The sequence below is a fragment of the Mobula birostris genome, chromosome 22, assembly GCF_030028105.1.
Source record: "Mobula birostris isolate sMobBir1 chromosome 22, sMobBir1.hap1, whole genome shotgun sequence".
In the NCBI taxonomy this organism is placed as follows: Eukaryota; Metazoa; Chordata; class Chondrichthyes; order Myliobatiformes; family Myliobatidae; genus Mobula; species Mobula birostris.
Window position 1 is genome coordinate 1,202,396 of NC_092391.1, and position 24,119 is coordinate 1,226,514.

General features: G+C 47.3%; 1 protein-coding gene across 3 annotated transcripts in view; it reads right to left on the reverse strand.

Moving 5' to 3' along the window:
• Positions 1-11,697: 11,697 nt before the first annotated feature.
• whrna (whirlin a) overlaps positions 11,698-24,119 on the reverse strand; it is a 193,069-nt gene continuing 180,647 nt past the window's right edge. For all 3 annotated transcript variants that reach the window (XM_072239953.1, XM_072239952.1, XM_072239954.1), the window contains exon 13: positions 11,698-14,480. In XM_072239953.1, the coding sequence (XP_072096054.1) occupies positions 14,298-14,480 (183 nt within the window). In that variant the 3' untranslated portion in view covers positions 11,698-14,297. The remainder of the gene's footprint in view (positions 14,481-24,119) is intronic.

Sequence of the window (24,119 nt, forward strand, 5' to 3'; positions counted from 1 at the left end):
CTGCAGGAAGGGAAGTGATTCACGCTTCCCGTGGGTTGTCAAGTGCTCAGCAGTAAAGATAGTTTCTGTTTCCTCCGCTTGCATTTCGAAGCTTTATTGGTGATCAGCCACAATCAAATATGTGAATTTTAAAACTAAAGAGCAGATTCTGTAAACTAGTGTGAATCAGGGAGATTAAAACAATGGCCACACACACACACATTCACAACAGACACATACACACACATTCACAACACACACACACAGTCACAACACACACACATACAGACACACATTCACAACACACACACATACAGACACACATTCACAACACACACAGACAGACACACACACACATTCACAACACACACACATTCACAACACAGTAACAACACACACACACATTCACAAAACAGTCACCACACACACACAGACAGACAGACAGACAGACACACACACAATTTCCAGTCTCTGCGGAGTCAATTGTGTTTAGGACTAACACGTCACATGGTACCCTGGACCATTAACACTCCACACACCAATCCGAAGATTCACCAGGTGCTTCTTCGGAAGACTGTTCCGATGCAAATTGACCCATAAACTGATTCTCACGACAACTTGGCCTACTGCGTTCACCGGCAACTTTGATGTGTGTTGCTTGAATTTCCAGCATCTGCAGATTTCCTCGTGTCTCACGACAACTTGTATGGCAGGGGGAGGGGAAGGGAAAGAGAGCCGGCTGGCAGGAAGGGAAGAGAAGGGGGTGGGGGAGAAAGGGGAAGTGGGTGTGTCATGGGCATACAGGACTGTCAGTTCCAGAGGAGGGATGGGTCAGTCATAAAACAGAGGAGCAGAATTAGGTCACTCATCCTGTTGAGTCTGATCCACCATTCTATCATGGCTGACCTATTATCCCTCAACCCCATTCTCTGGCCTTTTCCCCGTAACCTTTAACGCCCTGACTAATCAACAACCAATCAACCTCTACTTTAAATATTCCCAATGGCTTGGTTTTCACAGCCATCTGTGACAATGAATTCCACAGATTCACCAGCCTCTAGCTAAAGAAAGTACCTCATATCTATCCTATCCCTGTATCCCTCTTATCCCTGTATTCTGAGGCTGTGCCCTCTGGTCCTAGATTCCCTCACTATCAGAAACATCCTGTCCACATCCACTCTGTCCAGACCTTTCAATATTCGATAGATTTCAATGAGATTCACCCCCCTCCTCATCCTCATTCTTCTAAATTCCGGTGAGTATCGCCCGGAACCATCAAACACTCCTTATACATTAACCCTTTCATTCCCAGAGTCATTCTCGTGAACCTCTTCTGAACCCTCTTTACTTAGATAAGGGGCTCAAAACAGCTCACAATACTTCAAATGTGGTCTGACTAAAGGCTTTTAAAGCCTTGGCATCACATGCTTGCTCTTGTCCTCTCAAAATGAATGCTAACATTTGCCTTCATCACCACCAACTCAGCCTCCAAGTTACCCTTTGGGGAATCTTGCACAAGGACTCCCATGACCCTTTATGCCTCTGGTTTTTGAATTTCCTCCTTGTTCGGAAAATAGTCTATTTCTTTATTCCTTCTACCAAAGACCATGACCAAACACTTCCCTACAATATCCCTACACCTGCCACTTCTTTGTGTGTTCTCCCCATCTGACAAAGCCCTTCTGCAGACTCTCCACTTTCTCAACATTACCTGCCCTTTGATCTATCTTTGTATTGTCTGCAAACATCAATTCCGGGAGTGGGTATGGGGAGTGATTGGAGGGTTTGTGCTGGTGGGAGTGGGTGTGGGGAGTGATTGGAGGGTTTGTGATGGTGGGGGTGGGTGTGGGGAGTGATTGGAGGGTTTGTGACGGTGGGAGTGGGTGTAGGGAGTGATTGGAGGGTTTGTGACGGTGGGAGTGGGTGTGGGGAGTGATTGGAGGGTTTGTGACAGTGGGGGTGGGTGTGGGGAGTGATTGGAGGGTTTGTGACAGTGGGGGTGGGTGTGGGGAGTGATTGGAGGGTTTGTAACGATGGGGGTGGGTGTGGAGAGTGATTGGAGGGTTTGTGACGGTGGGAGTGGGTGTAGGGAGTGATTGGAGGGTTTGTGACAGTGGGGGTGGGTGTGGGGAGTGATTGGAGGGTTTGTGACAGTGGGGGTGGGTGTGGGGAGTGATTGGAGGGTTTGTAACGATGGGGGTGGGTGTGGGGAGTGATTGGAGGGTTTGTGATGGTGGGAGTGGGTGTGGGGAGTGATTGGAGGGTTTGTGACGGTGGGGATGGGTGTGGGGAGTGATTGGAGGGTTTGTGATGGTGGGAGTGGGTGTGGGGAGTGATTGGAGGGTTTGTGATGGTGGGAGAGGGTGTGGGGAGTGATTGGAGTGTTTGTGACAGTGGGGGTGGGTGTGGGGAGTGATTGGAGGGTTTGTAACGATGGGGGTGGGTGTGGGGAGTGATTGGAGGGTTTGTGACGGTGGGGGTGGGTGTGGGGAGTGATTGGAGGGTTTGTGATGGTGGGAGTGGGTGTGGGGAGTGATTGGAGGGTTTGTGACAGTGGGGGTGGGTGTGGGGAGTGATTGGAGGGTTTGTGATGGTGGGAGTCGGTGTGGGGAGTGATTGGAGGGTTTGTGATGGTGGGAGAGGGTGTGGGGAGTGATTGGAGTGTTTGTGACAGTGGGGGTGGGTGTGGGGAGTGATTGGAGGGTTTGTGACGGTGGGGGTGGGTGTGGGGAGTGATTGGAGGGTTTGTGATGGTGGGAGTGGGTGTGGGGAGTCATTGGAGGGTTTGTGACAGTGGGGGTGGGTGTGGGGAGTGATTGGAGGGTTTGTGATGGTGGGAGTGGGTGTGGGGAGTGATTGGAGGGTTTGTAACGATGGGGGTGGGTGTGGGGAGTGATTGGAGGGTTTGTGATGGTGGGAGTGGGTGTGGGGAGTGATTGGAGGGTTTGTGACAGTGGGGATGGGTGTGGGGAGTGATTGGAGGGTTTGTGACGGTGGGGATGGGTGTGGGGAGTGATTGGAGGGTTTGTGATGGTGGGAGTGGGTGTGGGGAGTAATGTGGTGGGTTTGTGATGGTGGGGGTGGGTGTGGGGAGTGATTGGAGGGTTTGTGATGGTGGGAGAGGGTGTGGGGAGTGATTGGAGGGTTTGTAACGATGGGGGTGGGTGTGGGGAGTGATTGGAGGGTTTGTGACGGTGGGAGTGGGTGTAGGGAGTGATTGGAGGGTTTGTGACGGTGGGGATGGGTGTGGGGAGTGATTGGAGGGGTTGTGATGGTGGGGGTGGGTGTGTGGAGTGATGTGGTGGGTTTGGGATGGTGGGGGTGGGTGTGGGGAGTGATTGGAGAGTTTGTGATGGTGGGAGTGGGTGTGGGGAGTGATTGGAGGGTTTGTGATGGTGGGAGTCGGTGTGGGGAGTGATGTGGTGGGTTTGTGATGGTGGGGGTGGGTGTGGGGAGTGATTGGAGGGTTTGTGACAGTGGGGGTGGGTGTGGGGAGTGATTGGAGGGTTTGTGATGGTGGGAGTGGGTGTGGGGAGTGATTGGAGGGTTTGTGACAGTGGGGGTGGGTGTGGGGAGTGATTGGAGGGTTTGTGATGGTGGGAGTCGGTGTGGGGAGTGATTGGAGGGTTTGTGATGGTGGGAGTGGGTGTGGGGAGTGATTGGAGGGTTTGTGACGGTGGGGATGGGTGTGGGGAGTGATTGGAGGGTTTGTGATGGTGGGAGTGGGTGTGGGGAGTAATGTGGTGGGTTTGTGATGGTGGGGGTGGGGAGTGATTGGAGGGTTTGTGATGGTGGGGTTGGGTGTGGGGAGTGATTGGAGGGTTTGTGATGGTGGGAGAGGGTGTGGGGAGTGATTGGAGTGTTTGTGACAGTGGGGGTGGGTGTGGGGAGTGATTGGAGGGTTTGTAACGATGGGGGTGGGTGTGGGGAGTGATTGGAGGGTTTGTGACGGTGGGGGTGGGTGTGGGGAGTGATTGGAGGGTTTGTGATGGTGGGAGTGGGTGTGGGGAGTGATTGGAGGGTTTGTGACAGTGGGGGTGGGTGTGGGGAGTGATTGGAGGGTTTGTGATGGTGGGAGTGGGTGTGGGGAGTGATTGGAGGGTTTGTAACGATGGGGGTGGGTGTGGGGAGTGATTGGAGGGTTTGTGATGGTGGGAGTGGGTGTGGGGAGTGATTGGAGGGTTTGTGACAGTGGGGATGGGTGTGGGGAGTGATTGGAGGGTTTGTGACGGTGGGGATGGGTGTGGGGAGTGATGTGGTGGGTTTGGGTGTGGGGAGTGATTGGAGAGTTTGTGATGGTGGGAGTGGGTGTGGGGGAGTGATTGGAGGGTTTGTGACAGTGGGGGTGGGTGTGGGGAGTGATTGGAGGGTTTGTGATGGTGGGAGTCGGTGTGGGGAGTGATTGGAGGGTTTGTGACAGTGGGGGTGGGTGTGGGGAGTGATGTGGTGGGTTTGTGCTGGTGGGAGTGGGTGTGGGGAGTGATTGGAGGGTTTGTGCTGGTGGGAGTGGGTGTGGGGAGTGATTGGAGGGTTTGTGATGGTGGGAGTGGGTGTGGGGAGTGATGTAGTGGGTTTGTGATGGTGGGGGTGGGGGTGGGTGTGGGGAGTGATTGGAGGGTTTGTGATGGTGGGGGTGGGTGTGGGGAGTGATGTGGTGGGTTTGTGATGGTGGGGGTGGGTGTGGGGAGTGATTGGAGAGTTTGTGATGGTGGGAGTGGGTGTGGGGAGTGATTGGAGGGTTTGTGATGGTGGGAGTCGGTGTGGGGAGTGATGTGGTGGGTTTGTGATGGTGGGGGTGGGTGTGGGGAGTGATTGGAGGGTTTGTGACAGTGGGGGTGGGTGTGGGGAGTGATTGGAGGGTTTGTGGTGGTGGGAGTGGGTGTGGGGAGTGATTGGAGGGTTTGTGACAGTGGGGGTGGGTGTGGGGAGTGATTGGAGGGTTTGTGACAGTGGGGGTGGGTGTGGGGAGTGTGGAGGGTTTGTGGTGGTGGGAGTGGGTGTGGGGAGTGATTGGAGGGTTTGTGACGGTGGGGATGGGTGTGGGGAGTGATTGGAGGGCTTGTAATGGTGGGAGTGGGTGTGGGGAGTGATTGGAGGGTTTGTGATGGTGGGGCTGGGTGTGGGGAGTGATTGGAGGGTTTGTGATGGTGGGAGTGGGTGTGGGGAGTGATTGGAGGGTTTGTAGTGTGGGAGTGGGTGTGGGGAGTGTGGAGGGTTTGTGACGGTGGGAGTGGGTGTGGGGAGTGTGGAGGGTTTGTGACAGTGGGGTGGGTGTGGGGAGTGATTGGAGGGTTTGTGACCGTGGGAGTGGGTGTGGGGAGTGATTGGAGGGTTTGTGACGGTGGGGGTGGGTGTGGGGAGTGATTGGAGGGTTTGTGACGGTGGGGGTGGGTGTGGGGAGTGATTGGAGGGTTTGTGACGGTGGGAGTGGGTGTGGGGAGTGATTGGAGGGTTTGTGACAGTGGGGGAGGGTGTGGGGAGTGATTGGAGGGTTTGTGACGGTGGGGGTGGGTGTGGGGAGTGATTGGAGGGTTTGTGACAGTGGGGGTGGGTGTGGGGAGTGATTGGAGGGTTTGTGACGGTGGGGGTGGGTGTTGGGAGTGATCGGAGGGTTTGTGACAGTGGGGGTGGGTGTGGGGAGTGATCGGAGGGTTTGTGACAGTGGGGGTGGGTGTGGGGAGTGATTGGAGGGTTTGTGACGGTGGGAGTGGGTCTGGGGAGTGATTGGAGGGTTTGTGACAGTGGGGGTGGGTGTGGGGAGTGATTGGAGGGTTTGTGACATTGTGGGTGGGTGTGGGGAGTGATTGGAGGGTTTGTGATGGTGGGAGTGGGTGTGGGGAGTGATTGGAGTGTTTGTGGTGTGGGAGTGGGTGTGGGGAGTGATTGGAGGGTTTGTGGTGTGGGAGTGGGTGTGGGGAGTGATTGGAGGGTTTGTGATGGTGGGAGTGGGTGTGGGGAGTGATGTGGTGGGTTTGTGATGGTGGGAGTGGGTGTGGGGAGTGATTGGAGGGTTTGTGATGGTGGAGCTGGGTGTGGGGAGTTATGGTGGAGGGTGGGGAAGGATGTGATGGGTTTGTGATGGTGGGTAATGGTTTGGTTTTGTTGGGAGTGGGGGTGTGTGGAGGTTGATGTGTGGGGTTTGTGGGGTGGGTTACAGAATGGTGAGAGGGGTTTGTGCTGTTGGGAGTGAGACAACATAGAGGTAGACATTCAGATGATGAGAAGAGGATGCTGTAGATCAGTTGGTTCTCTTGGCTATTTCAGCTTCTCACTTACCTGCCATCATTGCCACCTATTGAGCAGGTGCACAGGAAGATCCTACTGGTGGAATCCTTGCTCTGTTGTAAATGAAACAAGTCTCAGTATCATACATTATGTCCAATTGCCAGTAGATTGTGTTTTCGCCACAGCCATTGCTTGTATTGCAGAATGGTGTGGTGTCAGGTACCAAACAGTTCCCGGATTGGCGGGGGTTAGTGCCGGTCAGCAACAGAAGGGTGGGATGGATAGGGGTGAAAGAGGTGACGGTGTTGCGTGCAGACACACCACACCCTGAGATGTCCACCGAGATCTGATCCAAAATGTCCATTTGGCCAGCAGACACAGCTAGAAAATGTGGCTAGGACTCAGAGAGCAGTCCTGTGTGTCTCTGATCTGAGCACTGCAGAGTGATCTGTCCTATGCGGGACCCACAACAAGGATTTGATCTATCAGTCACATTGAACTCTTGCAGGTCGTGGAGCAGGAGGTTGAGAGCAGTGATCACAGCCATTACACAGGGCTTGACTTTTGATTTCCAATTTTGGGTGAGAGAGACAAATATTTCTTTAAATTTGTGCTTATAAAACATTATTTAGCGACTGAACGCTTCCCCTTGTAATTTTCGTTTTCAGGGCTAAAGTGGCTGTTCAGCGTAATTATGACAGAAAAATTAGGCTCATAGATGTTATAAAAATGGAAGGCCATGTGGGAGGGAAGGGTTAGATTAGCTTTAGATTAGGTTAAAGGGTCAGCACAAATTCATGGGCCGAAGGGCCTGTACTGTGCTGTAATGTTCCACGTTGAATATTTTAAAAACACTTAGGTTCCTCACATAAAGAGCTTCCATCAAGTACAGAGTAAAACCATTCAGTATCAGACTACTGAACTCCCTTCCATCACCCAGGTCTCATCACGTTTGAAGGGCCAGCAGTGTTATACTGTTTATTTTTTAACTTGTGTCGTAAATGCACCTTATTATTTGTTAACTTATTTTGGTAGTACTACCTTATGCATTATGTGCGTGAGTGAAATGTACTGTGTTGTCCACCTTACTCTGGTGAAACATTGTTTCATTTGGCAGCATAGATCTGTCCGGTTGAATGAATATAAACTAAATTTAAATTTGAACTCTTCTCTGCGTTAGTACAGCCTCTGGAGGGTTACGGTGAGGGAGTCTTCGGGCAGCAGCTTTGAATTTCCAAGTTTAACCCCATATGTCCAGGTAGGAGAAGCCATGCTGGAGGAACTCAGCAGGTCAGGCAGCATCTATGGAAATTAATAAACAGTTGATGTTTTGGGCAGGGGCCTTTCATCGGGACTCATGACTCTTTAGCTGGGATGTACAGTGGCCAGTGTATTATCATTGACTGACTGGTACACTTCAGGTACACACACACTTGTGGCCAAACACATGATGGACAAGTGTTGAGGCTGTTGTCTGTGACATTTCTAGAGTAATTTGTACCAATGAGAAGAGAGCCAACCCCTGATCCAAATAAACACTCGTCAGTTAAGTTTCTGGGGATAGGTTTAATACTGACAGGAACAACAGCTGCAATTTAGGACTTTGTCTCACTAATACTGTATAATGGAGAATATAGTGGCTTCTGCCTGTACATTCATTATTCCTACCTCTGTACTCACCATGGCTTTCCATTCTGTGACCTGCTTTTAACCTGTGACCGTAGAAAGCATTCTTCTGGGGCGCATCACAACCTGGTATGGAAGTTGTCCTGTCCAAGATCAGAAGAAGCTGCAGAAGATCATGAACACGGCGCAGCACATCACACAAACCAATCTTCCGTCCTTGGACTCACTTTACACCGCACGCTGTCGGAGCAGTGCTGCCAGGATAATCAAGGACACGACCCACCCAGCCAACACACTTTTAGTCCCTCTTCCCTCCGGGAGAAGGCTCAGGAGCTTGAAGACTTGTACGGCCAGATTTGGGAACAGCTTCTTTCCAACTGTGATAAGACTGCTGAACGGATCCTGACCCGGATCTGGGCCGTACCCTCGAAATATCCGGACCTGCCTCTCGGTTTTTTTTGCACTACCTTACTTTCCCTTTTCTATTTTCTATTTATGATTTATAATTTAAATTTTTAATATTTACTATTGATTTGTACTCCAGGGAGCACGAAGAGCAGAATCAAATATCACTGTGATGATTGTATGCTTTAGTATCAATTGTTTGGCGACAATAAAGTATAAAGTAAAGTAAGTTGCATACCTTCTATTCCGTTTTCTGAAGCAAGAGATGTAAGCAGACCACATTGAATGATGAAGGATTTTGACTGTTTATTCCCCGTCATAGATTTTGACTGACTTGCTCAGTTCATTTAACATTTTAAGAGCATAAAACCATAAGATGTAGGAGCAGAATTAGGCCATTTGGCCCATCTCTGATCTGCTCTGCCATTTGACTAATTCATTATTCCTCTCAGCCCCAATTTCTTGCCTTCTCCCCATATCCTTCCATGCCCTGCCCAATCAAGAATGTATCAACCTCTGCCTTAAATATACATACAGACTTGGCCTCCACAGCTGCCTGTGGCAAAGAATTCCACAGAGTCACCACTCGCTGGCTAAAAAAATTCCTCCTCATCTCCATTTTAAAAGGAAGGCCTTCTGTTCTGTGGTCTTAGACTCTCGCACTATAGGAAACATCCTCTCCACATCCACTGCATCAAGGGCTTTCAACATTGGACAGATTTCAATCAGGTCACCCCTTATTCTTCTGAATTCTTGTCAATATTGGCCCAGAACCATCAGACGTTCTTCATATGACAAGCCATTCAATCCTGAAATCACTTTCGTGAATTTCATTTGAACTCTCCCCAGTTTCAGTGCATCCTTTGTCAGGGTAAGGGGATGCACACTGCTCACAATACTCCAAGTGAGGCCTCACCAGTGTTTTTTAAAGACTCAACATTACATCCATGCTTTTATATTCTAGTCCTCTTGAAATGACTGCTAACATTGCATTTGCCTTTCTCACCACAGACTCAACCTGCAAATTAACCTTCAGGGTCTCCTGCAGAGGGATTCCAAATTCCTTTTGCACCTCAGATTTTTGGATTTTCTCTCCTATCTCCTAATCTACCTAAGTCCTTCTGTAGCCTCTCTACTTCCTCAAAACTACCTGACTCTCCACCTACTGTATTGTCTACAAACTTTGCAACAAAGCTATCAATTCTATCATCCAAATCATTTACATATAAGGTAAAGAGAATCGGTCCCATCACAGACCCCTGTGGATCCAACTAGTGAGTTGCTGGATAGCAGTGGAGTTGGACTTGTTATGTACCGTTGTGTGGATGCAGTACATAATCCAAAAAAAATGCAAATGATGTTCTTGGATGATCTACTTGTGATCACAAGACACTGTTGGACATTGGTAATGTAAAATACTGTAAGTCCAGTTCACTGGTTCATTGGTGAGACCAACGGCGGGGAGCTGCATGGCCTCAGTTGTTGGTAGACTTGGCCCCTATGCCACGGTGTCGCCTGTTGCAGTCGCCACGGAGAAGAGATACCAGAGCTAGAATGAGAAAGAGGCTAAAGTCTATGCTGGGTTAGGGGTTAGGAGTTAGGAGTTAGCCCCAGCCACCATTCCTGCTCTCCTGACTTCGCTTGGCGGAAGACAAGTTGGACTGCGTTCATCTGTGGCTGAATTAGCGTGCGATGAGGAACTGCTATGGGCTTGTTCTTGCAGGAACATAGCTCTAAAACAACATCTCATGTATCATCAATCTATAGGCCATGCCACTCAGTGACTTGGCTATATATTTTGTTGTGATTGTATGTTTTTCTGCTGTCATAATTGTATGTGCGATGTGTTGAGTGTTATATGTGACTGTTGGTTCTGTGTTTTGTACCTTGGCCCCAAAGGAATGATTTCATTTGGCGGTATTCATGTACATAGTTGAATGATAATTAAACCTGATTTACTGTCCTCACTGGCAGATATGCAGTGCACCTCACAGCAAGCAGATAATCAAACCTTTTACTTAGTGAAATAGATAGCTGAAATGTAGACTGCTTACTGTTTTCCATAGATGCTGCCTGGCCTGCTGTGTTCCTCTAGCAGTTTGTGTGTGTGCTTAGATTTCCAGTATCAGCAGATTTTCTCTTGTTTGTGATTAAACTCCCCTGATCTTTGTCTCCAGACAGGTAGGAACGTTGGTTTGGGAATGGCCCATGTTGTTCATCCATCATTCAGCGCTAACTATCAAACAGTTTAACCTCAACTGGAGTCAGGTTGTAGCCAGTGTAAAGTCTACATTATTCATTAATATGTAACGACTGTACCCAAAACCTCCTCAGAAGGGGGCTACGGCTAACAGTCAGCTCATCAACTGCCGAAACAGACTGACATTGGCGATATGCTTAGAGCTGAGGCTGGGGAACCTGTGATGACCGTCCAGGGCCTTTCCACCTTTCACACACACAAGACAGGAGTGTAACAGGACAGAAGGCCTGTTCCACACGGAATCCCTCAATAAAGTAAATAGATAAATGCCCCACGGATCAGAGCAGTTCCAACTGCTTTCAGGAGCAGCCCTTGACACGGGCACACCATCCACCCCACCCCCCCAAACACTTCCTACCTCATCCAGCAGTGCACAGTGGCTGTAGTGCACACCATCTACAAAATGCACCCCAGTTACCTGCCCAGGTTACTCTGATAGACCCTCTCACCAAGGAGAACAAGTGCTTCAGGCACAGGGCAGCATCAGTACCTGTCGGTTCACCTCCACATCATGCATCACCCTGACTTGGAAATATATCAGTCTGTCTATTCACTGGATCTAAATGCTGGAACTCCCTCCCCAACAGCAGTGTAGGGCTTGTTCACAGGCAGGGCTGCAGTAGCCCCTATCTCGTTCAGTGCCTTGGGGAGGTATAATAGACATGGCCCTGCTCAGCGATGTACAGATCCAAACCAGTATTATTAAAGTGGACCCATCACAAACAAGGGAAAATATGCAGATGCCGGAAATCCAAGCAACACACACAAAATGCTGGACGAACTCAGCAGGCCAGGCAGCATCCATGGAAATGAATAAATAGTCGGTGTTTCAGGCTGAGACCCTTCATCAGGACTGAAGAGAAAAAGACGAAGAGTCAGTTAGGTTTAGGGAGGGGAAGAAGAAACACAAGGTAATAGGTGAAATCGGAGGCTGGGGGTTGGGGAGTGGTGAAGAAAAGAGCTGGGAAATTGATTGGTGAAAAAGGCTGGAATAGAGGGAATCTAATAGGAGTGCCTGACAGTTGTTGCTGGGCCTCTGCAAAGTAGAGGTCAGTCCACCTTCCTTATTAAAGTGGAGATTATTCCCTGACTGTGTGAATCCTCACCTCACTGGAACCTGCATTCTGACTGGACACTCTCAGGAGTCAAAGGATTTAGTCCTTCTGCCTGAACTAGACACAAAGATCCCCAGAGTCATCAGAATAAATGGTCAGTTCACTACCACTCTGTGGTCAGTCCACAACATTGGAACTTGAGGGTGTTTGTCAGATTTATTGGAAAATGTAAAGCACAAATCTGGTACAAATACTGTAATGAGGTTGAAAGCAATTTACAAGGTTAGGTAATAAACTGTACAGGTATCACGGACATAGACTCACGTTGTTCAGAAGCCATAAGAGATCATCAGACTCTAAACACAAGGATACCAGTGCTGCATTAGAGGCAATGATGACGGTCAGCCAACGGCAGAGAACTCACTGCACGATCCAGCTACCAAAACAATGGGGAGAAAAATAGAAGCAACAAGCAGAGAGCTCAGGCAGGGAAATGCTGGTTCACTTTCTCAGCCATGCGGAATTTGTTAAGCAGTCATCATTTGCCATTTTATTTCACAAGAGATAATTCCAGGACCCACTCCTCTAAAACCCCACCATAGTCCTCTCCCATCAGGAATTTGCGTGGAATGAAATAGCTGTTTGGACCGGGGTATGCTGAACTACTGTGGGATGGCACTGGAAACAGTATTCCTCGAATAGGACAAAGGGTGGAAATCTCAAGAATCTAGTGACCATTGTTGTAGTGAGACCACTGTGCTCAACAGCCTGTGGGCTTTGCACTGATGGGGAAGGAAGCTGTACAATTCCAGCCAGTCAGATCTCTGGGAGAAGCATCTCCAGCCCCAACCCAGGACAAATCAAAGAGTGCAGAGCCAAAGCCCAGGTAAATATCTAGGGAAACATTTGAACACGAGTCTACGAGTCTCATCATGGAACCAGGGCTATTCTGTGAGGAGTCATACAGAAGGTATTTATAAGGTCAAATCTCAACTCAAGAGGCAGCCTGTGTCACAACACTACTCTCCAGGTTAACAAAATAAAACACACAATAAATAAAGAGACAGAATTCATCACAACAGATTGCAAACTGGGGATTTTTTGTTATCACAACGGCATCCAATGAACTATCCCGGGTGATGTAACAACTACTTTTACGCTGTTACACCGGTTTGATTCTGAACAATATGTGGAACCGCTGTAAAACATGTTGGACTGGACCTGCTCATGAAGGGTTAACAAGGCATGGGGTCAGACCCAGCAGTCTGACACACTGAGGCTTCACAGATGGGCTGGGCAAGAGTCAGGTGCTGGTGTGTGCATTGCAGGCACGAGACAGAAGTTACCTGCCTCTGGGGAGAGGGCAGGGAACGGCCACTTATCCAGCTTTCCCATCGTGTTTACTCGATGGATTCAGCTGCCGACCCTTACTGACACCCTTATCCCCACTTAATAAAATAAACTGCAACTCATCCACCTGCCACTAGGTGGAAGCAGGTCTCCACATAAATACCTGGCACCACATGAACCGCTGAGGGAGTTCAGCAGGTCAGGCAACATCTGTTGGGGGAGATGGATAATTACATTGTGGATCAAAATGCTTCACCTGGACAGAATGACAGAGAGAAGATGGTGTCAAGCATTGGGGGAAGGACCTGGCAGAGGATGGGTGGATCCAGGTGAGGCAGAGGGAGAGTGCAAATGATGTAAGAAGCTGAGAGGTGATAGGTGGACATGTCAGGGGGCTGAAAAAGGTGGAATCCCATTGGAGAGGTGTGAAGGGGGAATGGAACCAATGGGAAAAGAGTGAGTGATGGGGGACAGTTGGATCAGAGGGGGAGAAAAAGAAAGAAGAGAGGGATTGGTTACGGATAGTTTGAGAATTCAGTGTTCACACTGCTAGGTTGAAGACGGCCCAGGCAGAGACAGACAAACAGGTCAGGGATAAGGGTGGATCAGAAACCATCTGCCTTCTACTTCCCAGAGAAACAACACACAGCCACTCTGCAGATACACACTGATGTGAGTGTGGGGAGGGTTAGCCTGAAACTTCCTCCCACCGTTCATAGCTATCAGCATCTTGAGACAATCAATCTGATCTTGGAGTGGTCCTCGCAATGATGGGGTAATCCCCAGCAATCTGGCCGTAGCTTGAACTATTCTCTTCTGCTGTGCTACTGATGCGAAGCTCAAGCTGTTATAGAATGCGGCAAGTTCTTCCAATGCTCCGACAACATTCGTACAGGAAATTCATCTTTAATTGCCAGCATTCCTGGTGTTTGGGTAAATCCTGTGGCAACAATAAATCTCTGATGGACAGCACACCCACTCTGACAATGACAGTGGTACAGCATAGCTACTCGTCAGCTCTCTGACACAGCATGGACGCATTCTCACAAATATTTGTCCCGTTCTGCCAGAAACCCCTCTCCCAGGCCAAATGGGAATTACTCTGGAACATTAACTCACTTAGGTTAATATGCAGAATTAGGTTACATCAGTGACCACAATACTTCTTCAATAAATAAAGATATTCAGCTGTTGTATCTGGACATCACTTTCAAAAGTGAGATCTAAGTGCCAAGCCATAAAGAGGATTTTGCTGACAGGCAGAGTTGGGATCATCTGTTAACTCTGGTGAGCAGACTGGATGGACTGGGGGACAGATGTTGTATTGTTGCTGACATTAGGTACTTTTTCACAGTTGTAGAACTTGGGGCCATAGTGAGGGGTAGCGGCAGGAGTTCCTAAAGGGCAACATTAAACTCAGTTACCAGGAGATCAATCCAGTTCCTGTCCTTGGTTTTAAATGCTTCTGCAATACGTCTTGCTGCTTCTTTATGTTCCTTTCCTTGAAGTGGCAGTCCGTTAACCTCCAAAATCACGTGGCCAACTTTCAGCTTTCCGCAGTTATGTGCTGATCCTCCCCTCTGAAAAAATGACAGAGGTCACATACAGACAACCCAGATGTAAAAGTCCTGTCTAATCTTAAAATACAAACTAACCCTGAACTGAGAAATGTCTCCTTAGAATACCGACAGAAGTAAACTCACAGGATGTTCACTTTAAAGTTGGTGAACGCAGCAGGCCAGGCAGCATCTCTAGGAAGAGGTACAGTCAATGCTTCGGGCCAAGACCCTTCGTCAGGACTAACTGAAAGAAGAGCTAGTAAGAGATTTGAAAGTGAGAGGGGGAGGGGGAGATCCGAAATGATAGGAGAAGACAGGAACGTCTCGACTTCACCACATCTTGTTCCCATCCCAACCTCACTCCTTCCGAACGCTCTGCTCTCCACTCCCTCCGCACTAATCCTAACCTTACTATAAAACCCATCGATAAGAGGGGTGCTGTTGTAGTCTGGCGTACTGACCTCTACCTTGCTGAGGTACAGCGACAACTCGCGGATACCTCTTCTTATTTACCCCTCGATCGTCACCCCACTAAGGAGCACCAGGCCATTGTCTCCTGCACCATCACCAACTTTATCCGCTCAGAGGATCTCCCATCCACTGCTACCAACCTTATAGTTCCCACACCCCACATTTCCCGTTTCTACCTCCTACCCAAGATCCACAAACCTGCCTGTCCTGGTAGACCTATTGTCTCAGCTTGCTCCTGCCCCACTGAACTCGTTTCTGCATACCTCAACACGGTCTTATCCTCCCTTCTTCAATCCCTTCCTACCTATGTTCGTGACACTTCTCACGCTCTGAAACTTTTTGATGATTTTAAGTTTCCTGGCCCCCACCGCTTTATTTTCACCATGGATGTCCAGTCCCTATATACTTCCATCCCCATCAGGAAGGTCTCAAATCTCTCCGCTTCTTTGTGGATTCCAGACCTGACCAGTTCCCTTCTACCACCACTCTGCTCCGTCTAGCGGAATTAATCCTTACTCTTAATAATTTCTCCTTTGCCTCCTCCCGCTTCCTCCAAACTAAAGGTGTAGCCATGGGCACCTGTATGGGTCCTGGCTATGCCTGCCTTTTTGTTGGCTTTGTGGAACAATCTATGTTCCAAACCTATTCTGGTATCTGTCCCCCACTTTTCCTTCGCTACATCGACGACTGCATTGGCGCTGCTTCCTGCACGCATGCTGAGCTCGTTGACTTCATTAACTTTGCCTCCAACTTTCACCCCGCCCTCGAGTTTACCTGGTCCATTTCCGACACCTCCCTTCCCTTTCTAGATCTTTCTGTTTCTGTCTCTGGAGACAGCTTATCCACTGATGTCTACTATAAGCCTACTGACTTTCACAGCTATCTGGAATATTCCTCTTCTCACTCTGTCTCTTGCAAAAATGCCATCCCCTTCTCGCAATTCTTCCGTCTCCACCACATCTGCTCTCAGGATGAGGCTTTTCATTCCAGGACGAAGGAGATGTCCTTCCTTTTTAAAGAAAAGGGCTTCCCTTCCTCCACCATCAACTCTGCTCTCAAACGCATCTCCCCCATTTCACGCACATCTGCTCTCACTCCATCCTCCCGCCACCCCACTAGGAATAGGGTTCCCCTGGTCCTCACCTACCACCCCACCAGCCTCCGGGTTCAACATATAATTCTCCGTAACTTCCGCCACCTCCAACAGGATCCCACCACTAAGCACATCTTTCCCTCCCCCCCCTCTGCTTTTTGCAGGGATCGCTCCCTACGCAACTCCCTTGTCCATTTGTTCCCCCCATCCCTCCCCACCAATCTCCCTCCTGGCACTTATCCTGTAAGTGGAACAAGTGCTACACATGCCCTTACACTTCCTCCCTCACTACCATTCAAGGCCCCAGACAGTCCTTCCAGGTGAGGCGACACTTCACCTGTGAGTCGGCTGGGGTGATGTACCGCGTCCGGTGCTCCCGATGTGGCCTTCTGTATATTGGCGAGACCTGATGCAGACTGGGAGATCGTTTCGCTGAACACCTACGCTCTGTCCGCCAGAGAAAGCAGGATCTCCCAGTGGCCACACATTTTAATTCCACATCCCATTCTGATATGTCAGTCCACGGCCTCCTGTACTGTAAAGATGAAGCCACACTCAGGTTGGAGGAACATCACCTTATATTCCGTCTGGGTATCCTCCAACCTGAAGGCATGAACATTGACTTCTCAAACTTCTGCTAATGCTCCACCTCCCCCTCGTACCCCATCCGTTATTTATTTATATACACACGTTCTTTTTCTCTCTCTCCTTTTCCCCCTCTGTCCCTCTGACTATACCCCTTGCCCATCCTCTGGTTTTCCCCCTCCCCCTTTTCTTTCTCTCTAGGCCTCCTGTCCCATGATCCTCTCATATCCCCTTTGCCAATCACCTGTCCAGCTCTTGGCTCCATCCCTCCCCCTCCTGTCTTCCCCTATCATTTCCGATCTCCCCCTCCCCCTTTCAGATCTCTCACTAGCTCTTCCTTCAGTTAGTCCTGATGAAGGGTCTCAGCCCGAAGTGTTGACTGTACCTCTTCCTAGAGATGCTACCTGGCCTGCTGCGTTCACCAGCAACTTTTATGTGTATTGCTTGAAATTCCAGCATCTGCAGGTTTCCTCGTGTTTGGATGTTCTCTTTGTAGAGTTACATACATCTGAGTTCCATCAGATTCATGTATTCTATAAACTTTCTATTAGGCCATAACATTGACAATGAGGTTCAGGACACTCCTATTCCCAAATGTGGTGAGAAGCAAATCACTTTATTTCCTCCTGACCTTTATGGTAAAAGGCCTGAAGGAATGGTATCTGTTCAATGCCTTAATCTCAAGCATTTGCAGGATAGGCAGATACTGGGCAGCATGGAGACTCAAGTGACTACAGACACTGAAATCTGCAGGAGGAACTCAGTGGGGTGGGGTCAGTAGGGTGAGGCAGGGATTGAGACCCTTGACATTGACCAATAGAGGACTGACCTGCTGTGTTCCTTACTTTTGTTTTAGAAACTGGGAAAAATTTCCTCCTGTCCATCCGAAACCAACCTCAGAACCACACCAGTTACAGAAATACTTGGCAAGTGCTATCTGGCACAGAAATAAGCAGCTGATATTTAAATGTCAACTAGCATGGGCTGTCAGCCAGCAGCACATGCATGACCAGAGGAGCTAGATGATGCTCGAAGCACCTTTTACACCCCAGAGGGTTATTTGATGGAACAATAGCAACAATACTTAATCTTGAAATGGCGAGACCCTTCCTGTGAGGTGATTGGTGTGTAAGGAATGAAGTTTGAGCTGACGTCCCTGAGATTAGCCCTTTTTCAGGAATCAATGTGATACCATAAGACCATGAAATATAGGAGCAGAATAACGTCATTTGACCCATATAGTCTGCTCCACCATTTCATCATGGCCGACCAAATTTTCCTCTCAGCCCCAATCTCCTGCATTCTCCCCATATCCCTTCATGCCCTGACCGATAAAGAATCTATCAACCTCTGCTTTAAATATAAAGGCTTGGCCTCCACAGCTGCCTGCAGCAAAGAATTCCATGGATTCACGACTCTCTGGCTAACAAAATTCCTCATCATCTCCATTCTAAAATGACGACCTGAGTTTTTTTTTGTACTTTCTCTGCATTTAGAGAACCATCAACCCTTTCATTTCTTCTACCAAAGTGCATTTTCCAATACAACTTCCCAACACTGTATTCCATATGCCATTTCTTTGCTCATTCTCCTAATCTAAGTCCTTCTGTAGTCTCTCTACTTCATCAAAACTACCTGTCCCTCCACCTATCTTCATATTGTCTGCAAACTTTACAACAAAGCCATCAATTCCATCATCCAAATCATTGACATATAATGTAAAAAGAATAGGTCCCAACACAGACCTCTGTGGAACACCACTAGTCACTGGCAGCCAACCAGAAAAGGCTCCCTTTATCCCACTCTTTGCTGCCCCAATCAGCTACTGCTTTATCCACACTATAACCTTTCCTGTAACACCATGGGCTTGTAGCTTGTTAAGCAGCCTCATTGGTGGCGCTTTGACAAATGACTTCTGCAAGTCTAAGTACACAACATCAACAGATTCTCCTTTATTTATCCTGCTTGTTATTTCTTCAAAGAATTCCAACATTCACTTCATGACCTTGACACCTGGAACTTCCACAATATTGCTAGAGTCTTCCACAGTGAAGACTGGTGCAAAATACTTATTCAGTTAATTCGCCATTTCCTTGTCAATTACAATCGCCAGCATCGCTTTCCAGCAGTCCGATATCCACTATTGCCTCTGTCATTCACTTTATGTGTCTGAAGGAAGATTTAGTATCCTCTTTAATATTATTGGCTCGCTTACTTTCATATTCCATCTTTACCTTCTTAATGGCTTTTTTAGTTGCTACCTGTTGATTTTTAAAAGCTTCCCAATCCTCTAACTTCCCACTATTTTTTGCTCTACTATATGCCCTCTCTTTGGCTTTTATGTTGGCTTTGACTTCTCCTGTTAGCTACAGTTGTATCATCTTTCCTTTTGAATACTTCTTTCTTTTTGGGATGTATATATCCTATGTCTTCTAAATTGCTTCCAGAAATTCCAGCCACTGCTGCTCTGCTGTCATCCCTGCCAGTGCTTTTTTTTCCAATCAATTCTAGCCAACTCCTCTCTCATGCCTCTGTAATTCCGCCTACTCCACAGTAATACTGATACATCTGGCTTTAGCTTCTCCTTCTGAAATTTCAGGGTGAATTCGGCCCACAATGACCACTTTTCCCTATGGGTTCTTTTACCTTAAGCTTGCTAATCAATTCTGGATCATTGCACAACACACAATGGGCTCTTCAACGATCTGCTTTGAAAAGACATCTTGTAGGCACTCTAGAAATTCTGCCTCCTGGTATCCAGCACCGACCTGATTTCCCCAATCTACCAGCATATTGAAATCCCCCATGACCATTGTAACATTGCACATTTGGCACGCATTTTCCATCTCCTGTTGTAATTTGTAGACCACATCCTTACTACTGTTTGGAGTCTGTATACAACTCCCATCAGGGTCTTTTTAACTTTGCAGTTTCTTAGCTCAATCTACAATGATTCAACACCTTCCAACCCTGTGACACTTTCTAAAGATTTGAGATCATGTTTTACCAACAGTCATGTTGCTCCTTCTGCCTTCCTGCCTGTCCTTTCGATACAATGTATATCCTTGGACATTAAGCTCCCTGTGGTAATCCTCTTTCAGCCATAATTCAGTGATGCCTACAACATCATACGTATCAATCTGCAACTATGTTGCAAGTTCATCTACCTTATTCCATACTGTATGCATACAACACTGTCATTCCTGTATTAATCTCTTTTGATTTTGTCCGTCTTTTATGTTGCAACTCATTTTGTGGACTGCAATGTTGCCCGATCATCAGCCTTTTCTCACTATGTATTGCCTCTGTTTGTAAACTACTTCACCTTCAGTACTATCATCTGCCTTTCCTACGATACTTCTTGCATTGAAATATACACAGCTCAGGACACTAGCCGCACCATGCTCAACCTTTTGATTCCTGACTTTGTCTGAGGTCTTACTAACACCTGCTTTCACAACCTCTCCACTAACTGTTCTGGCACTCTGGTTCCTATCCCCCTGCAACTTTAGTCTGAACCCCATCATGCAGCATTAACAAACCTCCACATTAAAATATTAGTCCCCCTCCAGTTCAAGTGCAAACTGTCCCTTCTGTACAGGTCCCACCTTCCCTGGAAGAGAGCCTAATGATCCAAAAATCTTAGGCCCTCCCTTCTACACCAACTCCTTAGCCATGTGTTAAACTGTATAATGATCATAGTTCTGACCTCACTAGCATGTGGCATGGATAGCAACCCTGAGATCACAACCCTGGCGGTCCTGCCCTTTAACTTAACACCTAACTCCATGAACTCCCTATGTAGAACCTCATCACTCATCCTACCCAGGTCATTAGTAACTATATGGCCCATGATTTCAAACAATTCACCCTTGCACTTAAGAATGCTGAGGTATCCCGGGCCCTGGCACCTGGGAGGCAACATACCATCCGGGAATCTTGTTCTCACCCATAGAACCCCTTGTCTGTTCACCTAATGAATACAGGGAGGTTGTCTCCTTGGGCTGGATTCTGGAACTGGGTGGACATTTTGATGTGGTGAATTATGAGCATCAGCCTTCATCAAACTGAATGGTTCAGCGTTTCACACCCTTACTGCTTCGAGTTCAATCAATTGTTTACGGGACAGCGTGTGCACTAGGCCAGTCATATCTTCCACCCGAGTTACTTGCTGGGCAGATTCAGGTCAATACACCAGCAACTAGCAGCTGTCATTTCCAGAATTCTTCCATGTGGTTCAAACGTGCGTCCCTGCATCAATAACCTGAACACCAGTTCTAAAACTTTGTGTTTTTGAACCCAATTGGACTTTTGTGCATTTATCAGTGTATGGCTCCTCGATGCGGACCCTACTTGTTACAAATAGTACCTACCCGTATGATGGGACAGAGTAGTACCAACCTGTAAGGTAATGATGCAGGAGGACCCTACACGTATATGGACCCTACCTATTAGAGATGTTTGTCAGGGGGATGGGGACCAGAGTGATAGTGCCGAGGATGAGGTAGTTGGATTACAAACAGAGGCAATGTGTACTGAGACTCCTAGCAAAGAGAAGCTGATGATAGGGCAAAATAACAGTCAACAGGAAGAGTTGCAATGTAAAAGGCAGACAAAATCAAAAAGGACTGGAGGTGTTATATTTGAATGTGCGCAATATATAGAATAAGGTAGATGAACTTGAAGCACAGTTACAGTTTGCCATGTATGATGTTGTAGGCATCACTGAATCAAGGCTGAAAGAAAATTATAGCTGGGAGCTTAATGTCCAAGGATACACATTGTATCAAAAGGACAGGCAGGTAAGCAGAGGGAGTAGTGTGGCTCTGTTGGTAAAAAATGAAATGAAATCATTAGAAAGAGGTGACATTGGGTTGGAAAATATTGAATCGTTGTGGGTAGAGCTAAAGGACCTCAAGGGTAAAAAGACACTGATGAGAGTTATATACAGACCCCCAAACAGTAGTAAGGATGTGGTCTATAAATGACAACATGAAATAGAAAAGGCATGTTAAAAGGGCATTAGGTGCTGGGTGTTGTGCAATAAACTGGAATTGATTAGAGAGCTTAAGGTAAAAGAGCCCTTAGGGAAAGTGATCATAATATGATCAAATTCACCCTGAAGTTTGAGAAGGAGAAGCTAAAGCAACAATATTATAGTGGAGTAAAGGGAATTACAGAGGCATGGAGAGAGGAGTTGGCCAGAATTGATTGAAAAAACACACCAGCAGGGACGACAGCAGAGCAGCAATGGCTGAGATTTCTGGAAGCAATTCAGAAGGTACAGGATATATACATCCAGAAAGGAAGAAGCATTCGAAAGGCAAAATGACACAACCAAGACTAACAAGGGAAGTCAAAGCCAACATAAAAGCCACAGAGAGGGCATATAATAGAGCAAAAATCAGTGGGAAGTTAGAGGATTGGCAAGCTTTTAAACACCAAGAGAAGGCAATGAAAAAGTCGTTAAGGTAATGATGGAATATAAATGTAATCTAACCAATAATATCAAACGGATACTAAAAGTTTCTTCAGATACATAAAGTGTAAAAGAGAGGCAAGAATGGGTATCAGACTACTGGAAAACGATTCTGGAGAGGTAGTAATGGGGGACAAGAAAATGGCGAATGAACTGAATAAGTATTTTGCGTCATTCTTCACTGTGGAAGACACTAGCAGTATGGTAGGGAAAAGGTTCCTGGGAAACTGAAAGGTCTGAAGGTAGATAAATCACCAAGACCAGATGGTGTACACTCTAGGGTTATGAAAGAGGTAGCTGAAGAGATTGTTGGGATATTAGTAATGATCTTTCAAGAATCAGTAGATTCTGGAATAGTTCCAGAAGACTGGAAAATTGCAAATGTCACTCCACTCTTCAAGAGGGAAGGGAGGCAGAAGAAAGGAAATTATAGGCCAGTTAGTCTGACCTCAGTGCTTGGCATGATGTTGGAAATGATTGTTAAGGATGTGGTTTCGGGGTACTTGGAGGAACACGATAAAACAGGCCAAGGAGAGCATGGTTTCCTCAAGGGAAAATCTTGCCTGACAAATCTGTTGGATTTCTTTGAATAAATTACAAGCAGGATACTCAAAGGAGAATTGGTTGATGTTGTGCACTTAGATTTTCAGAAGGCCTTTGACAAGGTGCCACACATGAGGCTGCTTAACAAGTTAAGAGCTCGTGGAATTGTAGGAAAGATTCTAGCATGGATAAAGCAGTGGCTAATTGGCAAGAGGCAAAGAGTGGGAATAAAGGGAGCCTTTTCTAGTTGGCTGCCAGTGACTAGTGGTGTTCCACAGGGCTCTGTGTTGGCACCGCTTCCTTTTTATGTTATATGTCAATGACTTGGATGATGGACTCCTTATTTTAGAAAGGATATACTGACATTGGAGAGGGTTCAGAGAAGATTCATGAGAATGACTCCAGGAATGAAAGGGTTACCATATGAAGATCGTCTGGCAGCTCTTGGGCTGTATTCCCTGGAGTTCAGGAAAATGAGGGGGGATCTCATAGCGGTTGTTCTCTGGCAAGGATGTGATTGGTAAGTGGGAAGCCTTCAAAGGAGAAATTTTGAGAGTGTAGAGTTTGCATGTTCCTGTCAGGATTAAAGGTAAAGTGAATAAGAATAAGGAACCTTGGTTCTCAAGGGATATTGGAACTCTGATAAAGAAGAAGAGAGAGATGTATGACATGTATAGGAAACAGGGAGCAAATAAGGTGCTTGAGGAGTATAAAAAGTGCAAAAAAAAACTTAAGAAATAAATCAGGAGGGCAAAAAGAAGACATGAGGTTGCTTTGGCAGTCAAGGTGACGGATAATCCAAAGAGCTTCTACAGGTATATTAAGAGCAAAAGGATAGTAAGGGATAAAATTGGTCCTCTTGAGGATCAGAGTGGTTGGCTATGTATGGAACCAAAAGAAATAGGGGAGATCTTAAATAGTTTTTTTTTGCGTCTGTATTTACTAAGGAAACTGGCATGGAGTCAATGGAAATAGGCAAACAAGTAGTGAGGTCATGGAACCAGATTGAAGAGGACGAGGTGCTTGCTATCTTGAGGCAAATCAGAGTAGATAAATCCCCAGGACCTGACAGGGTATTCTCTTAGACCTCGAAGGAGACTAGTGTTGAAATTGCAGGGGCCCTGGCAGATATACTTAAAATGTCGGTATCTACGGGTGAGCTGTCGGAGGACTGGAGGATAGTTCATGTTGTTCCATTGTTTAAAAAAGGCTCTAAAAGTAATCTGGAAAATTATAGGCCAGTAAATTTGACGTCGGTAGTAGGTAAATTATTGGAAGGAGTACTAAAAGATAGGATCTACAAGTATTTGGACAGACAGGGACTTATTAGGGAGAGTCATCATGGCTTTGTGCGTGGTAGGTCATGTTTAACAAATCTATTGGAGTTTTTCGAGGAGGTTACCAGGAAAGTGGATGAAGGGAAGGCAGTGGATGTTGTCTACATGGACCTCAGTAAGGCCTTTGACAAGGTCCCGCATGGGAGGTTTGT